This window comes from Peromyscus maniculatus, chromosome 7, assembly GCF_049852395.1.
Source record: "Peromyscus maniculatus bairdii isolate BWxNUB_F1_BW_parent chromosome 7, HU_Pman_BW_mat_3.1, whole genome shotgun sequence".
NCBI lineage: Eukaryota > Metazoa > Chordata > Mammalia > Rodentia > Cricetidae > Peromyscus > Peromyscus maniculatus.
The window spans coordinates 77,144,602-77,167,634 of NC_134858.1; the positions used below are offsets into that span (position 1 = coordinate 77,144,602).

Consider the following 23,033-nt stretch of genomic DNA (forward strand, 5'->3'; position numbering starts at 1 on the left):
GTCACTTTGCTTGCATTCTGTCAGTCAGCACTACCGCTCTTAGGAAATCAGTTGAAGGAAGGTGGAAATGTGATTTGCTTGTGTGCCTAGAAAGAAAAGCGTAGTAGTTTGGTAGTGTCTAATTAGTACCTAATGACCAGATGGCCGATAGCCGTCATTCTTCTTGACACAAAGTCCTACTCGGAGCTCTCGCCATCTGAAAGGCCATGACACCCTAGTGAAGCACAGCCCTCTCCAGTTTGGGTGTGATTCTTTACCAGTCAATGAGTGAAAAGACGGGTAATGTGCTTCCTTACCCCCAGTCAGCATCTAATAATGGAACTGGCTCCATTTAGAAACAGAAAGTCTGAGGGAAACAGAGCATCAGTGTAACCACTTAACAAAGAACTAAAGGACCTCCTAAAAACCATAAATAATGGGATTGCTGGATCAGCTCATTGTGCTTTTCTAGAACTACATCCTAATATATTGCTCTGGATAGCCGCTGCTCCTGTTCCTTGGAGGATTTATCTCAGATTGTCAACATTGGCCAAGCCAAAGTGGTTTTGTGAGGAGGATGTGCCGTGTTGGGTGACATGCTTTTTCTCAGTCTCCTTCCTGCCTCAGGTAGTTTTGGGACTCCCATTTTCTGGCTCTGGGGAGTTGTTCTGCTCTGCTTTGCTCTTGACCATGATTGGTGGTCCTCCATCCACGTTGGGCGCCAGATGTAGATGTAACCAATCGTCTTTTTAAAATAAGAAACACAGAGCCAATGTAAAAGAGAAAGCCGAGAGGTCAGAGCTCAGAGATAAAATCTTACCTCCTGCAGTGCTCCTAACTTCCCCGAGAGAGAGCTACTTCCTGTTTGTCTGTGTTTAAATAGTCTTTCTGTTCTGCCTTCTCATTGGTTCTAAACCCAACCACATGACTGCCTCATCACTGCCTGTAAGTACCGCCCTCCCTCTCCATGGCTTCTCGTCTGTCTTGCTCCATGTGCCAGTAACCAGATTTAAAGTTCCTTTGCTAGATGAAATTTTAAATCTACTTGAGGTATTTGGTTCTTGACCCTCTGGGAACAGTAACCCCGTGTGAAGAAGACACGGGATCTATGGCCCTGTCAGAAACATTCAGCACTCTTTCAATTGAAAAATCTAATGAAATTCTATTTCTCATACCATCTTTCCAGAGTGAGTCCTTTGCTGATGTGTATACGTGACAAGTAAACCCAATAGATCTTAATATTTCTTAGTATTTCTTTTCAGTTCTGTCAGTTCTCTGGAAGAGCCCATCTGTCCTGCGTTCATCTGGTTTTTTATAAGATCTTGCTGAAAGCAGCCAGTAATAGCCAGCACATAGTATCATTATTCCTCTCCAGCCTTTTATTCCTTACTGCTCCAGGTGTGGCATGTGGTCCCCTCACAGGAAGTTAGAAGTGGTAGATGAGCAAGTGTTTTGCATTAAAATGCCTCTCTCCAGCTTCTGCCATCAGTTTCCTGGCACCTAAAACCCATCCATGCTAGTGCCCACATCCTAATGGCAAGAATTAATAAATGTCCGAGAAATGTAGCTGAACTGGTACCCAGCAAGAACAGGAAACAGTTTGCATTGGCATCTAGACAAGGAAGGAGCTGATGTATTTCCCACTGACTCCAAGTACTTTAGAAGTTTCCAGCATTTACTGAGTAGCTTGTCTACATAGTATAAAAATGGTAGCCTCTTAAAATATTCTTCAATCACAAATCATAATATATTCGCATTTTTAAAACCCCTGTGGCTTACTGGTGTTTAACTAAATATAAGACATTCTCTGGAAATATAGTTCCCAAATTTAAAAAAAAAATGATATAGCCAGGTGTGGTGGCACACGCCTTTAATCCCAGCACTAGGAGGCAGAGGCAGGCAGATCTCTGTGAGTTTGAGGCCAGCCTGGGCTACAGAGCAAGTTCCAGGAGGACTGTACATAGAGAAAGTCTGTCTTGAAAAAAAAATCTTTATTAGTGTTGGAGTGTATTATTTCAGGTCACCATGTGCATCCCTGATACCCATAAAATGCCAGAAGAGGGCACTGAGTCCTCGGGAACTGGAGCTACAGGCAGTTCTGAGTCACTCTGAGTGCTGGGAACTGAACCTAGGTCCTCTGCAAGAGCAGCAGTGCTCTTAACCACTGAGCCACCTCTCCAGCCCCTGTTTCTGACATTTTTAATACTTGTCTAATTTATTTCAGTTCATTAAATGGTAAATGGTCTAATTTTAAAATCCTGGTGATTTTTATGTTTTTATTTTGAAATTTTCCTATGCTGTGGTTATTTCTATGCTTTTTAGTACACTCTATGATTCCCTGTCATAAATTATAGTCCTTTAGAGTCTTACAGAGATATATAAAAAAATTCCCCTACTTCAGATATGTGTTGATTGATATAAGCCAGGCAGCGGTGGCACAGCGCTCAGGAGGCAGAGGCAGGTGTTATCTCTGTGAGTTCAGGGCCAGCCTGGTCTGGAGAGGGAGTTCCAGGACAGCCAGGGCTGTTGTATGGTGTTCTGTTTGTGTTCTGACAAATAAAGCTTGCCTAGAGATTAGAGAGCAGAGTTAGCCACTAGTTAACCCCCAAGGCCAGGCATTGGTGGCACACACCTTTAATCCCAGCACTTGGAAGGAGGAAGCAGGAAGATCAGGAGTTCAAGGCCATCCTGGGCTATAGGAGATTGAGCCAGTATAAAACAAAAACAGAGCCAGGTGGGTGGTGGTGGTGGTGGTGGTGGTGGTGGTGGTGGTGGTGGTGCTGGTGGTGGTGGTGGTGGTGGTGGTGCATATCTTTAATCCCAGCACTAGAGAGAGGGGAAACAGGAATATAAGGCAGGTGGAGACGGGATCTCAGGCCCTTTTGGTCTGAGGATTCAGAGAGGTAAGAAGTGATTGTGGCTTCTCTGATCTTTCAGCTTTATCCCGATATCCTGACTCCTGGTTTTTATTGATAAGACTAATTAGGATCATGCTTCACAGGGCTGTTACACAGAGAAACCCTGTCTTGAAAAACAAAACAAACAAACAAACAAAAAAACCAAATACATATTGATTTAGTAAGAAGTTGTGGTAAAAGTTACTGTGCTGCATTAAAATTATCTGAAATGAGTCAGGCATAATGGCACATGCTTATAATCTCAGCACTCAGAGGTGGAGGCAGGAGGATCAGGAGTTACGCATCCCCTTCTAAAAGGTGAGTTAGAAGCCAGCCTGGGCTTCAGGAGACCCTGACTCAAAAGAACAGAAAAAAGTATAAACAGTTACAGGATAACCTGGGAGCGTCCCAGACTAACTGGTATTGCGTTGTATTGTATGACGTGTTTAACGTTGTAACTTCATTTGAAGAGTTACAGCTCCTATGTCTGTACAAATGGGGGCGGATAACCATGGAACTTGAGGGATTATGCTGCATGCAGTTTATACTGTGCCCTCCCTTCATCTGTAGCCGTAAGAATGCAGCTGAGAGTCAAGAAGGGGACTCTGTGAGCTCCATACCCCTGAAGATGCACGCACACACCGTGACTGAAGACCTCACCCTCAGGAGCCCGTTTCCCCACAAACCGGGTGAGAGTGCGGCTTTACACAGGACAGTGGGGGCCAGCGTGGGCGGCGGCTGTCCGGCAGCAGCTGGTATGGAAGAGCGGTTGGACAAAATGTACCTTGAGATTTTGAGGAAAAAAACAGCTGCTAACCCTTCACTATTACCTCAGGATGACAAAACGAACCAGGTAAGAAGTATATGCTTGAGTTCGTGGGGCTGATGTCATCATCCGTGGGTGGCGCTTATTACTAGACCAGCCAGTCTCCCAGTTCAAAGTGCCACCCTACCATTCACTTGCTTCTTCTCTTTTATTCTTCTCTCATACATTAAACCCCAGCCACAGGTTTCCCTCCCTCCATTCTTCCAACACCCCCTCTACATTCTCTCTCCCTCAGATGCACTTTTCTTTCATTACTCTTCAAAAAAAGAGCAGGCCTCCCAGGGATTTAACAGACACAGCATAACAAGTCACAGTCAAACTAGGCACAAACCCTCATATCAAGGCTGGACAAGGTCACCCAGTAGGAGGAAAAGGGTCCCATAAGCAGACAGACGAGTCAGAGACACCCCCAAACCTCACTGTTAGGAGTCCTACAAAAACACCCAGCTACACACCTATACCTATATGCAGACCTAGCTCGGACCCATACAGGGTCCATGATTGTCTTCAGTCTTTGAGCCCCTATGAGCCCTGCCTGGTTGATTCTGTGGGCCATGTCCTTGTGGTGTCCTTGGCCCCTCTGGCCCCTGCACCCTCCCCTCCCTCTGCCCTCCACAGGGTTCCCTGGCTCAGTCTAGTGTTCAGCTCTGGGTCTCTGGATCTGCTCCCGTAGGTTCTGGTCGGCACCCCTGTGGTAACAGTTGGGATAGGCACTGATCTCTGAGCACAGCAATATCCGTGTCCTCTTGCCCTTTCTCTCCTTTCTCTTTCCTTTGAGTAACTGGTTTAAGACTTGGGTAGTTCCAGAAGCTAGTCTCTGCATCAGTGTGTTGCTCACGGCTCGTCTGCCTCATAGTCTGCACCACAGGAGAGTTGGCATTTTATAGGATTGTGATTAGCAACTGTGACGAAAGGCACATTTCATTGTTCTTTCTGTTTTTATCTTTCTGCTTTATAGTTCCTATGGTTCCAGTGTTCTATTTTTACCTTCTAATTTTGTATTTGCTATAAAGCGTCTAGGCAATGTGCTGTATTTCTTTTTTGTTACTGTGATAAAATACTCTAGAAAAAAAGTGACTTGGGGAAGAAAGGCTTTGTTGCTTCACAGTTCACGGTGCAGCCCGTCGTGGTGGGAAAGTCAAGGCAGCAGACATGAGAGAAGATGAGAGCGATGAATCCCAGATGCATCACAGTTCCTTTCCCCTTCTGTATAGTCCAGGGTCCCAGTCAGGGAAAGGAGAGCCTTCTCACCAGTCAGGAGAACTTCTCACCCCAGGCTCCCAGGCCATTTACCAACCAGACTCTGTCAGGCTGACAGTTCACTAGCCATCAGAGTATTGATATTTTCAATGTCCCTTAAATCCAAACAAAATTGAAATGACAATTTCAGTTGTCATTTCAAAATCACTTCCTCCTTGATGTATTCATTATTCTAGTAACTACACACACCTTACTTTCCAGCAAGTTTATTTTGCTTTAAAGTACTTTGTCCTAATGCTAACTTTGAAGATGGGCTTCAACCCACCGAATTCTAATAAATTAGAGAACCTTGCTGTAGTAGTATGTCCTTCTCAGTCCTCGATTATTTGCCAATCACAGTCTTGCCAAGTGTTAAATTTTCATTAACAACAACAGTCATTGAAGTTTATTTCCATACTCAAGAGTTTTTTCTTGTTGTATACAGACTTCCAGGACTCGGCTCAGCACTGGGGAAGAGGGACCTGTAACCGGCAAACAAGTTCTGTATAAGAAGGTCAGAAGTGCACCTCCTCTGCTTAAGAGAAAGCCACAGAGTGGACTGTATGTTTCCACTCGGAGCTCAGGCTATGGCAAACCCAGTTCTCCGCTCCAGTTACTTTCTGCTCTTGAAAAGAAAACTTCGAAGGACAATACAAAAAGTAAAAACGTGAGGTCCATTCCCACCTCAAATCAGTTTAGGAGAAAAGGTGAGAATACATTCTTTTCAAGGTAAGAGTTTGATGCATATAGCATATTATTTCATTTCCTTTGTTTTTTGTGGAGGAGAATATTAAAGAACTGGGTGTTCCGTTTAGGGTAGGAGTAGTTTAGAGCCTTTGACCTAGGGTGGTGGCGATGAAGACAGCGAAAAGTGGTTGATGAAAAGATGTGTAAAGGTAAAACTGATAATATAAAAATCTGATTGGGTCGCTGCAGTTTTGGGTCCAAGCAGCTGAAGTACTGAGCTGCCACTCCCTGGGGTGAGGAAAAGTGAGGTAAATTTTTGGGCTGAGAGGAAGGAGAGATTCTAACTTGAAGATGACTATTTTGATTTACAAGTAGTGATGAACAGAAGGCAGTTAGATTGAAAGTCTGGCATTCAAGAGGAAGTAGACTCAAAATACCATTTGAGAACTTACTAAGACCAGAAGAGGCATTTTGTTTTGTTTTGTTTTGTTTTGTTTTGTTTTGTTTTGTTTTGTTTTGTTTTGTTTTGTTTTAAGCAGTGATACTTTCTGAGCATGAGGATGTCCTTGTTAGCTCTTTCTCTTGTTATGATATAAAACCATGACCGAAAGCAACTTGGGGAAGGAAGAATTTGTTCTAACTTACAGGCTACAGTCCCTCGTTGTGGAAAGCCAAGGCAGGGGCTTGAAGCAGAAACCACAGATTACTGACTTGGTTGCCCTGGATTTCTCAGCTACCTTTCTTATACATCCCAGGTCTCCTGGCCTAGGGGTTGCACCGCCCACAGTGGACTGACCCTTCTACTTCAATTAGCAGTCAAGAAAATGCCCCACAGACATGCCATCCACAGACCAGTCTGTTAGAGGCAATTCCTTAACTGAGGTACCTTCTTTCCATATGACCCTTAAGTCTGTGTCTTTCGACACCTGAAGCTATGACAGGGTACCTGGAGGGTAAACCCAAACAGCTCACTAACTAGCAGATCCCACAGGACCCAGGGGATCTGCAAAGCTGGCAGAGTGGGGCAGGAGAACCCTGACAGAACCTTCCATCTAGGGACGTTGTGTCTCCAGGGGGGTCTCTCCTGCCACTCGCTGCCCACAGGGGAGGAAACTGGACTCATGAGAACTGCTCTTCGGTTATAGCCAGCCGGTGGTCCTCAGCAGGGCAGGGCAGTTCCCTTGCAGCACTGACTGAAAGGCAGATTGAATGGGAGTGTAGGGGAGGATGTGGGTGGAATTAGTGCTTCAAGTAATAGAACGTTCTGGAGGAAAGTTCCTGTGGAAGATGGAAGCTGGTGTAGCTGACTTGGGAAGAGGAGTTAAGAGATGCCTTGGGGGCCACCACAATAGCACTGTGGGTAAAGATGTTGGCCGCTCTAGCCTAGCAACCTGAATTAATCCTGGAACCCACATGAAAGTGAAAGATAGAACCAACTCCTAAGGGTTGTCCTCTGGCCTCTATACCTCCACACATTTATACACATATTATACACACAATAATAATAATTTTAAATTTTTTTTTAAAAAAAAGGAGAGGCTGGAGAGATGGCTCAGCAGTTAAGAGCACTGGCTGCTCTTCCAGAGGTCCTGCATTCAATTCTCATCACTCACATGGTGGCTCACAGCTTCTGTAATGGAATCCGATGTCCCCTTCTGGTGTGCAGATATACATGTAGACAAAACACATACATAAAATACACAAATGAATAAGACCTTTTTAAAAATTTGAAAAAGAAACTTGTGGCTTTACTCTTAGTAGCTGTAGTGACTATATGTGTGCCATTAAGAAAGACTGAATGGAAGGAAAAGGAAAGGATAGTGCAGTAGATAGAAGGAAGTAGGGCAGTGCCCTTGCCTTAGAAGACCTATAATGGTGCACAATAGGACTGCATTATCGAGGAACGTGGACAGTTCTGAGTTCTAGGAAATGCGGAGGCACAGGAAGAGAGCACAAGCTGGCAGTTGGCTAGATGTGGGAGGGAGGAAATCTGGATGTTCCTTCTGTCTGCTACAGTCTTCTCAGAAATCAAACGCCATGCCATTAGATAGCAGTGAAGAGGAAAGAAGGGAGGATGAGAAGTAGGCGTCCAAGAGGTTACTAAGCTGGAGGTTAGAAGGTCATTGCATGATTGGTGATGATAACGTAGATCATGCCCGTGTGAGTGAGCAGCTAAGAATTCGGAAGGAACATTAAGGAACCAAAGGCAAGGGGTTGCCAGCCTGAGGATGCTGAAAATCATTGCACATGAAGACAGAAGTGTCATGGTGATTGAGAAGAGATCAAGGTAAATGATGGGTTGATAGTTGAAGGCAACAATATTTTTATAAGTTAACTAACATTCTAAACGTGTTTTTCCATATTTTAAAATCTTACAGTATTTGTGACTATCAGAATCTAAACACATTACTCATTTTTATACTAAAACATGCAGTGATGGACTATACCAGGCTTTTTCTTTTGAGTCACCAACCAGTTCCCAAATCATGACACAGAGACTTCGTATACTTATGAATGCTCGGACCTAGCTTAGGCTTATTTCATGCTAGCTCTTATAACTTAACTTGTTTCTCTTCATCTACATTTTGCCTCGGAGCTTTTACCTTTCTTTCTGTATGTCCTACTCTGTGTCTCCTGGCTGGCGGCTGCCTAGCTGGCCCCAGGCATCTCCCTCTCTTTCTCTCTTATTCTCTCCTCCTGCTTCTCCCCCAAGTCTAAATTTCTCCTTCTATTTATTCTCTCTGCATGCCAGCCCCACCTATCTCTCTCCTGCCTAGCTATTGGCCATTCATCTTTTTTTTTAGATCAATCACATCTTTACATAATTAAATAAATGCAGCAGAAACAAATGTAGCACACCTTCACATAGTTAAAGTAATATTCTGCAGCATAAACAAATGTAACACATCTTTGCCTAGTTAAAATACTGTTCCACAACAATGGACCTTGTCTAGCTATTCTTTTACTGAACTACTTTAACCTCTCTTTAGACTGCTAAGTATGGTTTTTGTATCTATCTCTTTATTGATACTCTGCCCAGAGTGGCTTTAGTTTTATTCAGAACTGTAATTCTTTTGGAGTGATTGTTACAGGTTGGGTTCCTTGGGAAGCAAACTAGTGTAGAGAATGCAATTCAGATCAACATTGGTTAGAATTAAAAAAAATTAAGCCCAGTTGCTTAACCAATTGAAAGTCTTTTCTCTTTGATGTAATGGTGAGTTTAGAGATAGGGAGCTGAGAGATACACCGGAAAGAAACCAGATCCCTTCTTCCTTATTGCAAAATCTGTACAGTGTGACTACTGTCTTCTTTGTAAGAATTTTTTTTTGAAAGAGTGTGTCTATGTGGAGTTATGTGCATGTATGTGAGTACAGGTACCCATCGAAGTCAGAGGCATCAGATGACCTGGAATTGGAGTTACAGGTGATTGTGATCAGCCCCCTGGTGTGGATTTAGGGAAGCAAACTTAGGTTCTCTGCAGGGAGAATGCATGCTCTTAACCACTGAAGCATTTCTGCAGTTCCCTCTGTCTCCATTCTTACAAAATGATGTCTGTCTCCACGTTCTGTCCATGAATAACAATAGATGAGCCAAACCCTTAGCATTTTCTTAGAATCTCTGCCCTGAAACACCTACCGAGGAGACTTTTGCTTCCAGCATTTGACTAAAACGTGTAGCCACCCCAGTTTGCATACAATTTGGGGGGACAGTTGTGTTGAGCTGAGCACATTGCTGCCTGTGAGAGAATTAGGTGTCTGTTAGTGGGAAGTGGAGGTGAGTGGCTAGCAGACTTGCCATGCGGGGCTGCCTTTTTTTCCAGTTACCTTTTATTTAGCATTTCATGTTTATATTTTCTTTTGTAAAGTAATACTGTTATGAAAAGAAAACTTGCTGATGAGTTAAAATTCAAAAATAGGAGAAAATAAGAAAAAGGAAAGGTAACAAGGAATACTGTGCAGTGCTGAGTGCTTAAATGAGGGGAGAAAATGAGTGGGTGGGTGGGTGCGTGGGGGTGGATGGGTGGGTGAGTAGAGAGTAGAAGTAGATAAATGGACTAAATGTTTTCTAAGAGTAATACCTGAAAATGCCAGATGAAACCCATTAGTTTATATACTGACCTAAAAATCAGTTTATAACATATGATGAGATCACACTTTATAAGTTCTTTTTATTTTTTTAACTTTTTAACTTATTTTATGTGTATGGGTATTTTTGCCATTTTGTGTGTGTGTGTGTGTGTGTGTGTGTGTGTGTGTGTGTGTGTGTGTGTGTGTGTGTGTACCATTTGCATGCCTGGAATGTGAGAAGCCCAGAAGAGGGCATTGGACCTCCCAGAACTGGAGTTATAGACGGCTGTGTGCCACCAGATGGGCACTAAGTATCAAATCTGGGTCCTCTGGAAGAACCTTCTCCCCAGCCCCTAGAAGTTCTTTTTAAATATATTAGATGTAGGTTACTTAAATCTCCAAGGAGATACACTTCATCCTTAAAAATTACATGTTCTAAGAGATCCCCTTAAGAAAATAGATTTTGATAACTTTTGAGAGATTGCTAAAGCCATAATGTTATTTCCTGGCTTTATTTTCAATTTTATGTATTGCCAAACACTTCCTTCCCTTCTAGGAAATATGAAGTAATATATTCTCCTTCCCCACGCCACTCAACCAGTGGTTTTACTTTTTTCAAGGTATATTTTCTCGCACAACCGTATCTCTCTCAGTTTGGAGATTTAGTTCTTGCGTCTGGTTGTTAAAGACATTTTGGATGTCTGTTACTGATAGTAGCTCCACTGTGGAATTACTTTGGTTCATTTCTTTTTGATTGAATGTTATTAATGCATCGTTTCTTCAAAGAGGGCCTCAGGGTTTTAATTCTGCAGTGTTTTTCTGTTTGAATTTCATATTGAGAATTTTTCTTTCTTAGGTAATGGGGGGTGGGAATACCGGGTAGAGTCTTGCAGAGGACCTGGTTCTTTTGCCAGCACCCACGTGGTGGCTCCCAACTGTCTGGACCTCCTGTGCCAGAGGATTCAGTGCCCCCTTCTGGCCTCTGTGGGCACCAGACACAAGCACGGTGCACAATGTACGTTCCATAAACACTCCGACATATGGAGAAAAGATTAAGGAATGGAGATTCTGGTGTAAAAGGACTGGTCGGCTACACTTGTACACACAAAACCACCTGGTTTTGGCTGTCTGGTCCTAACAGTGATGTGCTGGCAGAACACACCTAGACCTTGGTCATGGTATAACCTGCCAATGATTGGGAGGGATCACATGTTCTTCTGCAACGATTCCATCTTTTTATGAATGCTCTAAGAAACTTCTTTAGAAACATACATGAAACACACTAAGTATGATGATGACTATAAGGAAAACTTTTATATGCCTACAAAAAAAAGATAGAAATGAATCTTTCTATGAGGAACTATTGAATTATTTTCTTCTTTTAGCTTATCTGTGTTTTCCAAATATATGATAATAGTTTTAATTTTAAAAAATACATTTAACAAATCTTCAGGAAATCATTGTTAAAAAATAAAATAAAATTTGAAGTTACTTATTCACCTTTAAGGCATCTGGGTAATGTTTATGGAATGTACAGAGCCTGTCACGTTTGAATATGGGCTTTAAGATTTTACAGAAGCATGTCCCTTACAATGCTTATTGCTAACTGAATACCATACTGGCCTCAGAATTTCTTCCCTCGTTAGAGTTTACAAGTTACTGTAAAAGCAGAAAATTAGACCAAATATATATTAGTCACACTCTTTTCTAATGCTAGATGATGCTATTGAATTATAACCGTACTAATTACCCTTTGAAGTCAGACTTAAGCTAACTGCTGTGGTGTCCTCCGCGATGGACGTTGCTCCATTGATGCTGTGATGCCCTGTCTCACACTGAATATCAAGAGTGCTCAAGACACTGACTCAGAACTAACAGTCTTCATACTACCAGCTGCTCTTTCTGATTCATCATGTGGGCATCCTTACTGTGACTCTCTTAAAGAATAATTTGTTTAAAAGTGGGAAAGTCTTGAAGTTACCCTGTTCCACAGTCCCCTCGCATTTATCATTATCCCCATCTGTAGATGTTGATTGTGGTGGTTGCTGGGGTGCAGTGGGTGGCTGCTGGGGTGCAGTGGGCGGCTGCTGGGGTGCAGTGGGCAGCTGCTGGGGTACAGTGGGTGGCTGCTGGGGTGCAGTGGGCAGCTGCTGGGGTGCAGTGGGTGGCTGCTGGGGTACAGTGGGTGGCTGCTGGGGTGCAGTGTTGTGGTGTGGTGTCTCAGCCCATGTAATGATCTACATTTTACCTCCACATTGCCGCTGTCCTCATATTTATTGTCCATCATTGCTGAATGCACATTCAACCTTCCTTTTATTATGCTTTCTTCTGTTATCTATATAATATTTAGAAATATTATCTGGAACAAAACTCATCAAGCCTGCAGCTTTGAATAAACCATCCCCCCAAAGTGAAGGTAGCCTAGCTACTCCTAAGAGGCCTGAAGATGCCACAGCTGATGCCTCTGACCAGTTTCAGACTGTAGGTATTGAAGTTCATGTTAATAATTTTCATATCTTAAAATCATTTTAAAACTAGATTATAAGTAAAGAATATATTCATTGTATACTGTTAGAAAATATGACAATTGAAGTTGATTAATGTGTACAAATGAAATAAGAGATGTCTTTCCCTTATTCACATTGCTCTTACTGGTTTCTTTGTAATAGAGCATTATTAACCGTGTTGGTCCCAGGCTCTGTGTTTCTGTTTTTGTGTGCTAGTCTTAACCATACAACTAGGATAATAAAGTCATGCTTCTTTTTGAAAGGAGCCTTCAGGATCCTCTGGTGGGAACAGAGAGAAAGAATTGCTAATGTTGAAAAGAGCTCAGGACGCAGAGGAAAAATGGAGGGGTGCACAAGCCCTAATTGAACAAATTAAAATTACATTCTCAGAAAAGGAGAAGGAGCTGGAGAACGCGCTGGAAAATCTAAAGAGACAGCAAAAAGAGGAGCTCTTCAAACTGAACCAAGAAAATTACATTCTTCAGGCCAAGGTACCGAACACACTGTTCTGTGATTTTCCTTCTTTTTTTTTTTTTTTTTTTTTTTGTTGTTGTTGTTGTTGTTGTTTCAAGACAGGGTTTCTCCATGTAGTGTAGTTTTGGTGCCTGTCCTGGGTCAGCCTCTATTTGAGGCTGGCCTCAAACTCACAGAGATCCACCTGGCTGTGCCTCCCGAGTGCTGGGAGTAAAGGTGTGCACCACTGCCGCCCGGCCTTATTTCCTTGGTATCCTGGAGCCGGGAGCTGTTCAACTTGATGTATGTGCCGCATACAGTACAGACTTGGTTCTTGGTTCTCTCCAGAGTGAACTGAACCGTGGAGAAGTCAAACTTGGCCCATTTTGATGATTTTTCCTGGGTCATCTGTTCTTTTAGACACAAATCGGTGAGTTCATCGACCTTCAGAGAAGTGAGAGTTTTAGCAAGAAGTGCAGTAGAAGGTCTAGAACCAGAGCCACCGTGTTTGTGGGTCCTTCTCTCACCAGAAAGCCACCCTGCTGGCTTGACCGTGCTCACAGCACTTCCCAGACGGTCAGTGACGGAGACTGTCTGGGTCTGAGAACCTCTTTATCGCCCTCACTTCTTCTTCATCTCCCTGCACAAATAAAACGATTTCTCCATTTTCTTCAAGTTAAGTAGCTTTGAAGAAACAAACAGAAAGCAGAGATGGCTGCAGCTTGGAGAAACCTCGGATCCCATCACTGGAGAAAAACTGAAACAAATCCAAAAAGAGATACAGGAACAAGAGACGCTTCTTCAAGGATATCAGCAGGTGGGGGGGTCCATCAGCCTCTGACAACTTGGGTTTTGATCCTTTAACTATAGAAGTAAGGTATATTAAAATACTGCTGTGGTCATTCAGCGTGCAGTTATAGTGAGGTAACAATTTGACTAGTGTTCTTACCCCTCACCTTTCTCCCCCTCTCCTCCTCCTTCCCTCCTGCCCTCTCTCCTCTACCCTGGAACTCACTGGTTAGCCCAGGTGGGCCTCAAGGTTGTGATCCACTTCCTAAGTGCTGGGTAGTTGCCCAATTGGCCTGCACATTTCTTATTAGCCACATTAAAGTAGCTAAGAACATCAGTTCTGGATTCAAATAAAAACTTCATTTTAAGTCTTAACTCTAACACCTGTTGTGGAGCCATGTGCAACCCTCTTGCCCCTCTGTCTTTATGAGTAGGGATATAATAAGACAAGGGACTAGTGAAATTCAAAATAAAACAATACAAACCAGCCTCCTAACCTGGCACACAGTAGCCAATCAGAAACCGTTGCATGCTATTTTAATAGCCATGTTCCTTAGAAATGAGTGTTTTTCCTTAGCTTTCTACAAAGTTTATAACAGGTTTTGAGCAGTTTGTTATTATTTTCAGCATATCAGTCTGCACTCACGTGCTGACGCCCCAAGGATGAACATTTTTTCTTTAGTGTAAGCTCTGTTTGTTTATAGTGGCAGGGACTTCTGGTGTGTATAAGTCTGGGCAGGTTTAAGATCTGGCATCCTCACACAGACACACATGCAAACAAAACACCCACGCACATAAAATAAAAATGGATAAATTATATTTTTAAAAAAGATGTAGCTTCCTTCTCTGCCTCCCTTCTTGTCAGATTCCTCCAGCTCCTTAAACTTCTCTTTGCAACTATAATCTGAGCTCGGCGCCATTCTTTATTGCCCAGAGAAGATTGGGAGACAGCATTTTCACACCAGTTGCTCTGAATGTTTGGGCCATAGGTGCTGCCCTCAGTTTAGTGAGAGCCATTCAGGTCCTACATGCACTGTGTCATCTTGCCATACAGGGAGGGACTTAAGATTTCAAGGGCCCTAAGCATGTCAGCGGTCCCCTCAAAGGACAATATACAAGTTTTGTGTGTGTGTTGACATGCCATCTGCCAGGTCCTACTCCACACGTGACAAGATAATCCATAGTTCTTGTTACCACCTCAGAAGCTTTTAGTTTTCAGCAGATTCTCAATATAAAGTGAGGTCAGGAAGTCAGAGCACCTAATCACAGGTCCATTTGTTCCATGTCTAATTACCCCACTGTTAGAAGCCAGGCTCCCGGAATCGTCCTCTACCCCTGAGTCTTTTTCCTGCTGCCCTTTCTCTCCCTCTCCCATCACATAGGTGATAGGATGCTGGACTCCTTCTCCACTCTGCCTTCTGCTTTTACACTAACGCAGGACTCTTCAGTTTGGGGGAATTTTGTAACTGTTTTTCAAGGACGTGTTTTTAGCACTTTAGAAAGAGTTATGTCTAGGGAAGTTGACTTCTAAGATAATAAAAGATATGTGAAAAGGATTTTGTAAAATTAAAATTAAGGAAATTTTAAAGACCACCTAAGTGATTTATCTATTAGCATTCTATTTTATGTTATAAAGTACTGCTAACTTTTAACTAAAAATCATTTTTCTGTTTTTAAAAGGAAAATGAAAGATTGTATAATCAAGTAAAAGATCTCCAGGAACAAAATAAGAAAAACGAAGAGCGAATGTTTAAGGAAAATCAGAATTTATTTAGTGAGTTAGCCTCTTTAAAGTAAGTTCTCTTGAATATACTTACCTGTTTCTAAGCATATTGTTACCACATTAATACTGTGGTTTTTTTCTTAGAAATGGAAAATACTTTTATGTGTATCTGTTTTCATTTGTGTATTGATTTCCAGTCTTGTAACTGTTAGAGTGCATATTCAGAGGATTTTTCTTTTTGTGATTGATAGCTAGTATATACTCCAGTATTCTCAATATATCCACATGTGAGTTTGACATTTTAAGAAAGTGAAAGTAGAACATTTGTCTTTGTCAGTAGATAACTATTCCTTAAACAATGATTTGATTAATTGATTAATAGTACAAAAGTAAAATTAAAAGCCACTCTGTCAGCTTGGCCTTAGGTTCTGTAGAAACAGAATAACTCTGGAAAGAGAAAAAGAAGTCATAATTCTAGAAAAAGAAAAAAGAAACAAGGTGAAGAAGGAGAGGGAGAGGATGCAAAGGGTATGGCTTAGCTGGAACCTGGCTTCACACTGATGCCACCAGGGAGCTCTAGAGAATAGACCACGCCACAGTTTGTGCCACTGGCTGGGATGTACCTGGGAGGGGACTCAGAATGTCTTCGGGGTCAAAGGCTGTGGTTTAGATGAAGTTACTTGTTGAAAAGGGGCCAAAAAAAAAAAAAAAAAAAAAAACCCACCTATGAGTTATTACTCTCCAGCACTCACCACAGAGCAGTGGACACCAGAGCCTGCTTACTCAAGGCCGACCCTGGTCCATCACCCTACTGTTGGAAGAACAGACCCCAAACCTACAAACATGGGCACACTAGAACACTGCCTTCCACTAGGAATGACTTCAGTGCATCACTCCACATAAATGCCCAATCGTTCAGGACGGGGCCAGAAGTTTTGGTGACCATGATTGTCAGGAATGCCAACCATATTTGTTAACAGGCTCCCTTTTTTAGATGGCTTATAACATGAAAATTGTATCCATTAGCATATACTGACCTTTCATGTAAAATAGAAAAATATACACCCTGTAGTAGACAGGCGTGACAGCTCTACAGATTGGTGAACAGAGGGAAGGAAGAAAGGAGAGAGAGAGAGTTTTAATGTCCCTTTTTCCTAGTCAGTGTGGCCCCAAAGCCAGGTGTGCTGATGGATGCTTGAAAATACATCTTACTTCAAGATGCTTCTCATAAGGATTTCTGGCAAAGATCCTGTCTGAACTGGAGATGTAGCTCAGTTGATGAGGTCTGGGTTCAGTCCCCAGTACCACACACACTAGGCCTGGTGTGCGTGCCTGCAGTCACAGTACTCTGGAAGGAGGCTTGCAAGTTCAAGGTCAGCCTCAGCCATATAGCCACTTAGAGACCAGTTTGGGCTCTGTGTCAGTTATTGGCTAAATAAACATAACTTTAAAATTACTACATTTTTACTACCTGACATCTAGAAAGAGCTACGCCAAAATCTCAAACTAAGTGAACTTCCGTGATAAAATAATTCACTTAAATAATTATTTAAATAATTTATTTAGAGCATTAGGACTATATTATTTTATAGAAATTTCTTGAAAAAAAAAATCTAAAATTTGAATCTGAGGTCCAGATATGTTTTTGGTTTTGTTGTGTATAAAGTTGGGATTTGTGTTTGTCAGAAGAAAAGAGTCAGCAACTGTAAGACCCAGAGTATACAGAAAGCTCTAGAAAACAAGCTCCACTTCATTTTCTCTGAGAATTAGAAGCAAATGTTTTTAATTTCAATTAATTAAATACCAAAAATCTTAGTATTTCTGTTCTTCTAAAGTGAAAAGTATAAGCATTTCCCTCAAGTCTACTTCTCCTTAACATGTCCATACTTTTCATCTTTAGACTAATATTTTTTCCTCCAGTGATACATATAGTGTGAGTTTATTAGGATATTTTATATTAAAAGGAGTATCTTGTTTTTTAAAGTCTTTTCATTTTAATTTTCATAATCAGAGAACAGATGCACAAGGATCGTTTCCTGTCTCAAGTAGTTGAAAATGCAGAACCCATCAAAAACCAGAGTTTTACAGAACTGCTAGCAGAATTACGGGTGGTACAGGTAAGTTGAATAAGATTTAAACTATTGCATTCGGTGAAGTTATCACAGAAATTCCAGTACGTGTAAAAAATTATACTTGTAATAAATATGTAAATAAAATATATTTTAAAAGATGTTATTTGAAAACTAAGAAGTCTCTAAGATGAGCATTTAGTGTGCGTGTGACTTTAATGTACAGAAACCCTGGGAACTGGTTGACATGGCTCCACTCTGCAGTGCATCATCTCCTCAGGCGTTTACCATATAGGACCACAGCAGGGGCATTGCACTTGGGCCACAGATATACATTATTTCAAACAGATTCCCGGGGCTGAAAAGATGGCCCAGCTGTTGGTAAAGAACATGTGACTGACTACCCTCTCAGAAAACCCAAGTTCAGTTCTCAGTACCCATTTCAGGCAGCTCACAACCATCTCTAACTCCAGTTCCAAGGGATCCAGTGTCTCTGCCATCCAAGAGCACCTCCACTCATGTACACACACACTTACACACATAATTAAAAATAACAAAAATAAATCCTAAAAAAATCAAATTCTTCATTGTAGTACATACTCTGTGCTAAAATAGGAAAACAGTATGGCAGTGACCGTTACCTTTAAAAGTAACTTTTCTCCTGTCTCCCAAAGTGTTCAGTGCACATCTAGACAGCAGATTGTATTACAAATATTTATATCGCAGATACCCAGGATAAAGGTGGGAATCAGTTGGTGGTCTTAGTTCCTGGACAAACGATCTTATTCATGAAGTCCTTTCCTATGCCTGTGTCTTGAAGGGCACAGCCTATGTTTTCTTACAGCAGTTTCAGTGTTTTGGGTTTCCTGTTGAGATCTTCGGTCCACTGAAGTTAAGTTTTTTGCAGGGTGATAGATAGCGGTCTATTTTCATTCTTCTACATGTGGACATCCAGGTTTCCCAGTACCATTTGTTGAAGACACTTTCTTCAGTGTGTATTTTTGACATCTTTGTCAAATACAAGAAGGCTCTAGTTACTTGTTTTCATATTTGGATTTTTTCTTTTGTACCATTGGTCTACCTGTCTGTCTGCTTTTGTACCAGTAACATACTAGTTCTATCACCGTGAATCTGTATGTTCTGAAATCTGCAATGGTAATCCCTCCAGTGTAGATGTAACCAACCATCTTATTAAATAAGAAACACAGCACCAATGTAAAAGAGAAAGCCAAGAGATCAGAGCTCAGAGCTAAAATCTCACCCTTCCTCCTGCGAGCTCCTAGCTTCCCGAAAGAGAGCTATTTCCTGTGTGTCTGTCCTTTCAAGTATTTTGTTTTGCCTTCTCATTGGTTGTAAACCCAAACACGTGACTGCCTCGTCACTGTCTGTATGTACAGCCCTCTAGGTCTTAAAGGCGTATGTGTCTCCAATGCTGGCTGTATCCCTGAACACACAGAGATCTATGGGATTAAAGGCGTGCGCCACCACCCACCACCGCCACTCTCTGTCTATGGCTCTAATAGCTCTGACCCCTGGACAACTTTATTTATTAACATACAATTAAAATCACATTTCAGTACAATTAGAATACCACCACACTCCAGCGTGCTCCCTTTGCTCGGGATTGCTTTGGCTATCTGGGGTCTTTTGTGGTTCCATATGAATTTTAGAACTTTTTCTCTATTTCTGTAAAGACTAAGATGGAGATTTTGATTGGGATTACATTACATCTGTAAATAGCTTTCAGTAAAATGGCCATTTTCACAATATTAATGCTACCAGCTCATGAGCAAGGGCTGTTTTTCCATTTTCCAGTGGCTGTCTCTTTCTGTAGAGGTTTGAAGTTTTCATTGTGTACACAGTGACTCCCAAGGGAGGCAAAGTCCTATTTGCCAGGTAGAACCCCCACCCTGTACACCATACTGACACGAGGCAGCCTCTGTCTCTGTATCTACGCAAACCTAGAGCAGATTCATTATCTACTTAAGCACTGATTGGCTGAATTCAATAATACTTCAAATTCTGTAATGAAGTAGGCACCACTAGACAGCATTTCTTTTTTTATTAAATTGTTTCCATTTATTTTACATACCAACCACAGTTGCCCCCTCCCTCCTCTCTTCCTGTACCCTCTTCCCACCTCCTGTCCCCTCCATCCACTCCTCCGTTCAGAAAGGGGCAGGCCTCCCATGGGAGTAAACAAAGAATAGACAGCATTTCTAAGTCAAAAGTAATTAAATGAATGGTATTTGCAGAAAGATACATAGATTTTGAAAACTTGGAAGCTCATTTCCTTGAAAAGACATCCATGGATCACACAGATTAAACAATGAAATGAGTCTGAGATGTCCATAAAATCCAAAATGACATGATGCTTTATGAACACATTTATTTTCTTTTATCAGACTTAACTTTAAATCATAATATAGTATAATACAGGAATTGTGAGAATTTGTAGTTTTATTACTGTGAGACATTCTTCAGCAATTTTAAGTCCAATGTATTTGTGTATGTGTGTGTGTATGTATGTATGCATGTATACACAGAGAGAGAGTGTGTGTGCATACCATGTGCTTATACCATAAAGTAAGCAGAAACTGTAAGCCAATTTCATAGAAAGTGAGAAGAATCAGTACACAGATCAGGTTGTATAAAACAGAGGTTCAGGTTTGTGTGGGCGTAGAAGGGATTCCTAGGAATCTCTTCCCCAGCTGCAGACTGAACTCTGAAGGGTAGGTATGAATTTTGCAAGCCAGAGGAGTGAACATAGCCGAAGTATTGACAGTAGTATGGAGTACAGGATACTTGGGGATTCATTTAGCTTTCATTTCAACTTTTAAATCATTCTTATTTTATGTGCATGAGTGTTTTGCCTGCATGTATGTCTATGTACCACACACATGTCTGGTACCTATGGAGGCCAGAAGAGGCCATCAGATCCCCTGGAACTGGAGTTACAGATGGTTGTGAGCCACCATGTGGGTGCTGGGAGTCAAACCTGGGTCCTCTGGAAGAGCAGCAAGTGCTCTCAACCACTGAGCCATCTCTTCAGCCTCTTAACCTTTATTTTAATGTCCAAACTTTTTATGTAAGTATGATACAAGAGTTATCAAAATAAGCCAGGCATAGTGGCACGAAACTTTAATCTCAGCACCCAGGAGGCAGAGGCAAGTAGATAGATCTCTGAGTTGGAGACCAGCCTGATCTACCTAGTGAGTTCTAGGCCAGCCAGGGTTACATAGTGAGAATCCTCCATAAATAAATAAATAAATAAATAAATAAATAAATAAATAAATAAATAATCTGCTTTTAGGTATATAGGCAGTAAATCAGGTAATGATGGGAGTGCTAGTGAGGGAAATTTTGCATTTTCAGAGAAAATGGTCAGGCAAGGTCTTCCTGGGGCTTCTTTGAGTAGTTCTGACAGGAAGGAGCAAGCTACCTACCTGGCAGAGGGATACGTGGCAGATCCTTTGGATAGGAGTACTCTGGGTGTCGGGGGTGTTCAGAGAACAACAAAGAGGCTTCTGTGGCTGGAATGAACAGATTTATAGTAGTGTGCCCAGTCTAGTCATGCCTGGGTTCTGTGACACTCCAAGTCACAGTAAGTACAGGATTGACCCTAAGAGACTGGAGGGGTGTGGCTGATCCTGCTAACTGCTGTGAAAACAGGCATAGGGGTGGAGAGGGAGAATGCTTAGATGTAAGGTTATCCCAGCGGTCCAGGCAAGGGGCTTCGGGAAGAACACATTAGGATGATAGAGCAGGGCTCCAGTGTGATGCCGAGAAGACAGGAACCAGAGCCAGAGACTGCAGGAAGTTAATGGTTCGGGGGTAGAGCACCCTCTGTCCCTTTTAGATAAAATGTGACCTGATGGAATGAGAGGAGAGCGGTTTGGAAGTAACCTACTTTTGTATTCCATCAAATATCAAGAAAGAGAAAAATCATCTGATGGAAGACATCAAAAGACTGAAGCAAGACAAACAAGCTCTGGAAGTGGACTTGGAAAAAGTGAAGAAAGAGAGGGACCAGGCCAAAGACCAGATTGCTTATGCCACAGGTGAGCACGGCTGAGACCGTTCTCTGTTCTCTGATGGATCCAATAGTGAATTCAAGTAAAAAAATGAATGGTATCATTAAAATACTTACCCCGACAGTAACTTGAAATCTTTGATGCTAGTGATATGCCCCGCCTGCAGGGCTACAACGGGTTCTCAACCACCCTAAGGAGGGAATGTAGGGACAGGAGATACAAAGGAAAAGACACCACGTCTAGATTCTGATCAAGGTGCCACTTTATTTTTCTTCCAGAAAGGTTTATATAGTTCCGCAGGGTGGGGGGAGCAAGAAGCTGTCATCTGCATAAGGTGGGGCAAGCTAACAGGATGTTTGTATAGGATGTTTACAGGGTGAGAGGGTCAAGGGCTCTGAATCAATGTCCTGTTGCTAGGCAACCTGACTGTAAGCTGATCTAGTTCCCTGTCTTATTGGGGGTCTGTATTTTTCCACTAACTAGAGATTTTGTCATTGTCCCTGACAGTGATAAAATGATGTATACTTCTTATTTTTAACTAGAATAATTGCAATATCAAGGGGGAATCAGGCATTAACTGAATCCATAGCTTTGTGTTGAGTCATTTAGAGGCCTGTAGTCTTAGCCTGGCCGAGAGCTTCCTGAAGGCAGAGCTGAAGCCTGCTCTGAAGGATTTGCCACGTGAACCCATAACCCTGTATTATTTTATAGGGATGAAAAGAAACATGGCATGGCACCCACCAGGAAAAAATGGGGGAGAAAGATAAGAATGAAAGGAATTTAATATGCGGGAGCGGGGAGAGGGGGTTTACAAACAAACACCAAGAGTCTTGGAGAATGGCACTGGAGCCAGGCCCAGACAGTGAGATTCGGAAGTAAAGGACTAGAGGGAGGCTCAGGCCACACCCTCAGCACATTGCTGGCTCAGGGCGGCAGAACACAGGCTGGGAAGGTCAGAGGAGTACTGTTTGTGGGTCAGTCTTCTCTCTACAGTACCTTCGGCTTCAGTGTACAAAAGCTGTACAAAGAACCCATTCTCACTGCTTATGACAACACCTTGTTCCCTTTCCTTTTCTCTAAAGTAGAAGAGTGACTGTTATTCTTAAAAACTTTTTAAACGTCAAAAATGTTTTTCATATAAATTTGTTGTGTTAACGAAGCCACTTGTAAATGTATGCCATTTTTATTTAACTATAAACTTTCCTTATTTTTTATTATTCCTTCAATCTATTTTTCCCCTGAAAGCAACTTATTTTCATGTCAGTGGGAAACAATCACACATTTCTAGACAGCCATAGAAGATTTGGATTGTGAACACAATCTCTTGTCTCCACTACTAAAGGACTGAACTAGACACTGATGTGTAGATCATTTGTGCATGCCTCTCGTGTCTTCATAATGCTTTCATTAGATAGACACCGGTTTTTTATTTAATATTGAAATTTCGTTATTTCCATATTTTGAAAAATTACTATCAGGTTATTGGGTTATTTTATTGTGTAGGTGAAAAACTGTATGAAATAAAAATCTTAGAAGAAACACATAAACAAGAAATCAGTCGTCTGCAGAAGCGGTTACAGTGGTACGCCGAGAACCAGGAGCTTCTAGATAAAGATGCAGCTCGTCTCCGAGAGGCCAATGAAGAAGCGGAGAAGCTGAAACTCGAGGTACTTTTGTACATGAGCCTCTAGCTGTGGTGCCCCTCCCCTGTGGCTTTGCCACTGGTCCCTTACTGTTCGTGTTGTCTCCTGAACTGGAGACGA

The 23,033-nt window shown here is 42.0% G+C and overlaps 1 protein-coding gene across 1 annotated transcript in view; it reads left to right on the top strand.

Annotated features, from left to right (window-relative positions):
- The window catches only part of Cep162 (centrosomal protein 162), a 68,670-nt gene that overhangs the window by 25,231 nt on the left and 20,406 nt on the right, over positions 1 to 23,033 (top strand). Inside the window, exons 12-20 of the mRNA XM_006983709.4 lie at positions 3,447 to 3,729; positions 5,387 to 5,648; positions 12,046 to 12,176; positions 12,466 to 12,693; positions 13,332 to 13,472; positions 15,125 to 15,237; positions 17,179 to 17,284; positions 21,171 to 21,297; positions 22,774 to 22,937. Coding sequence (XP_006983771.1) covers positions 3,447 to 3,729; positions 5,387 to 5,648; positions 12,046 to 12,176; positions 12,466 to 12,693; positions 13,332 to 13,472; positions 15,125 to 15,237; positions 17,179 to 17,284; positions 21,171 to 21,297; positions 22,774 to 22,937 — 1,555 coding nt within the window. The remainder of the gene's footprint in view (positions 1 to 3,446; positions 3,730 to 5,386; positions 5,649 to 12,045; positions 12,177 to 12,465; positions 12,694 to 13,331; positions 13,473 to 15,124; positions 15,238 to 17,178; positions 17,285 to 21,170; positions 21,298 to 22,773; positions 22,938 to 23,033) is intronic.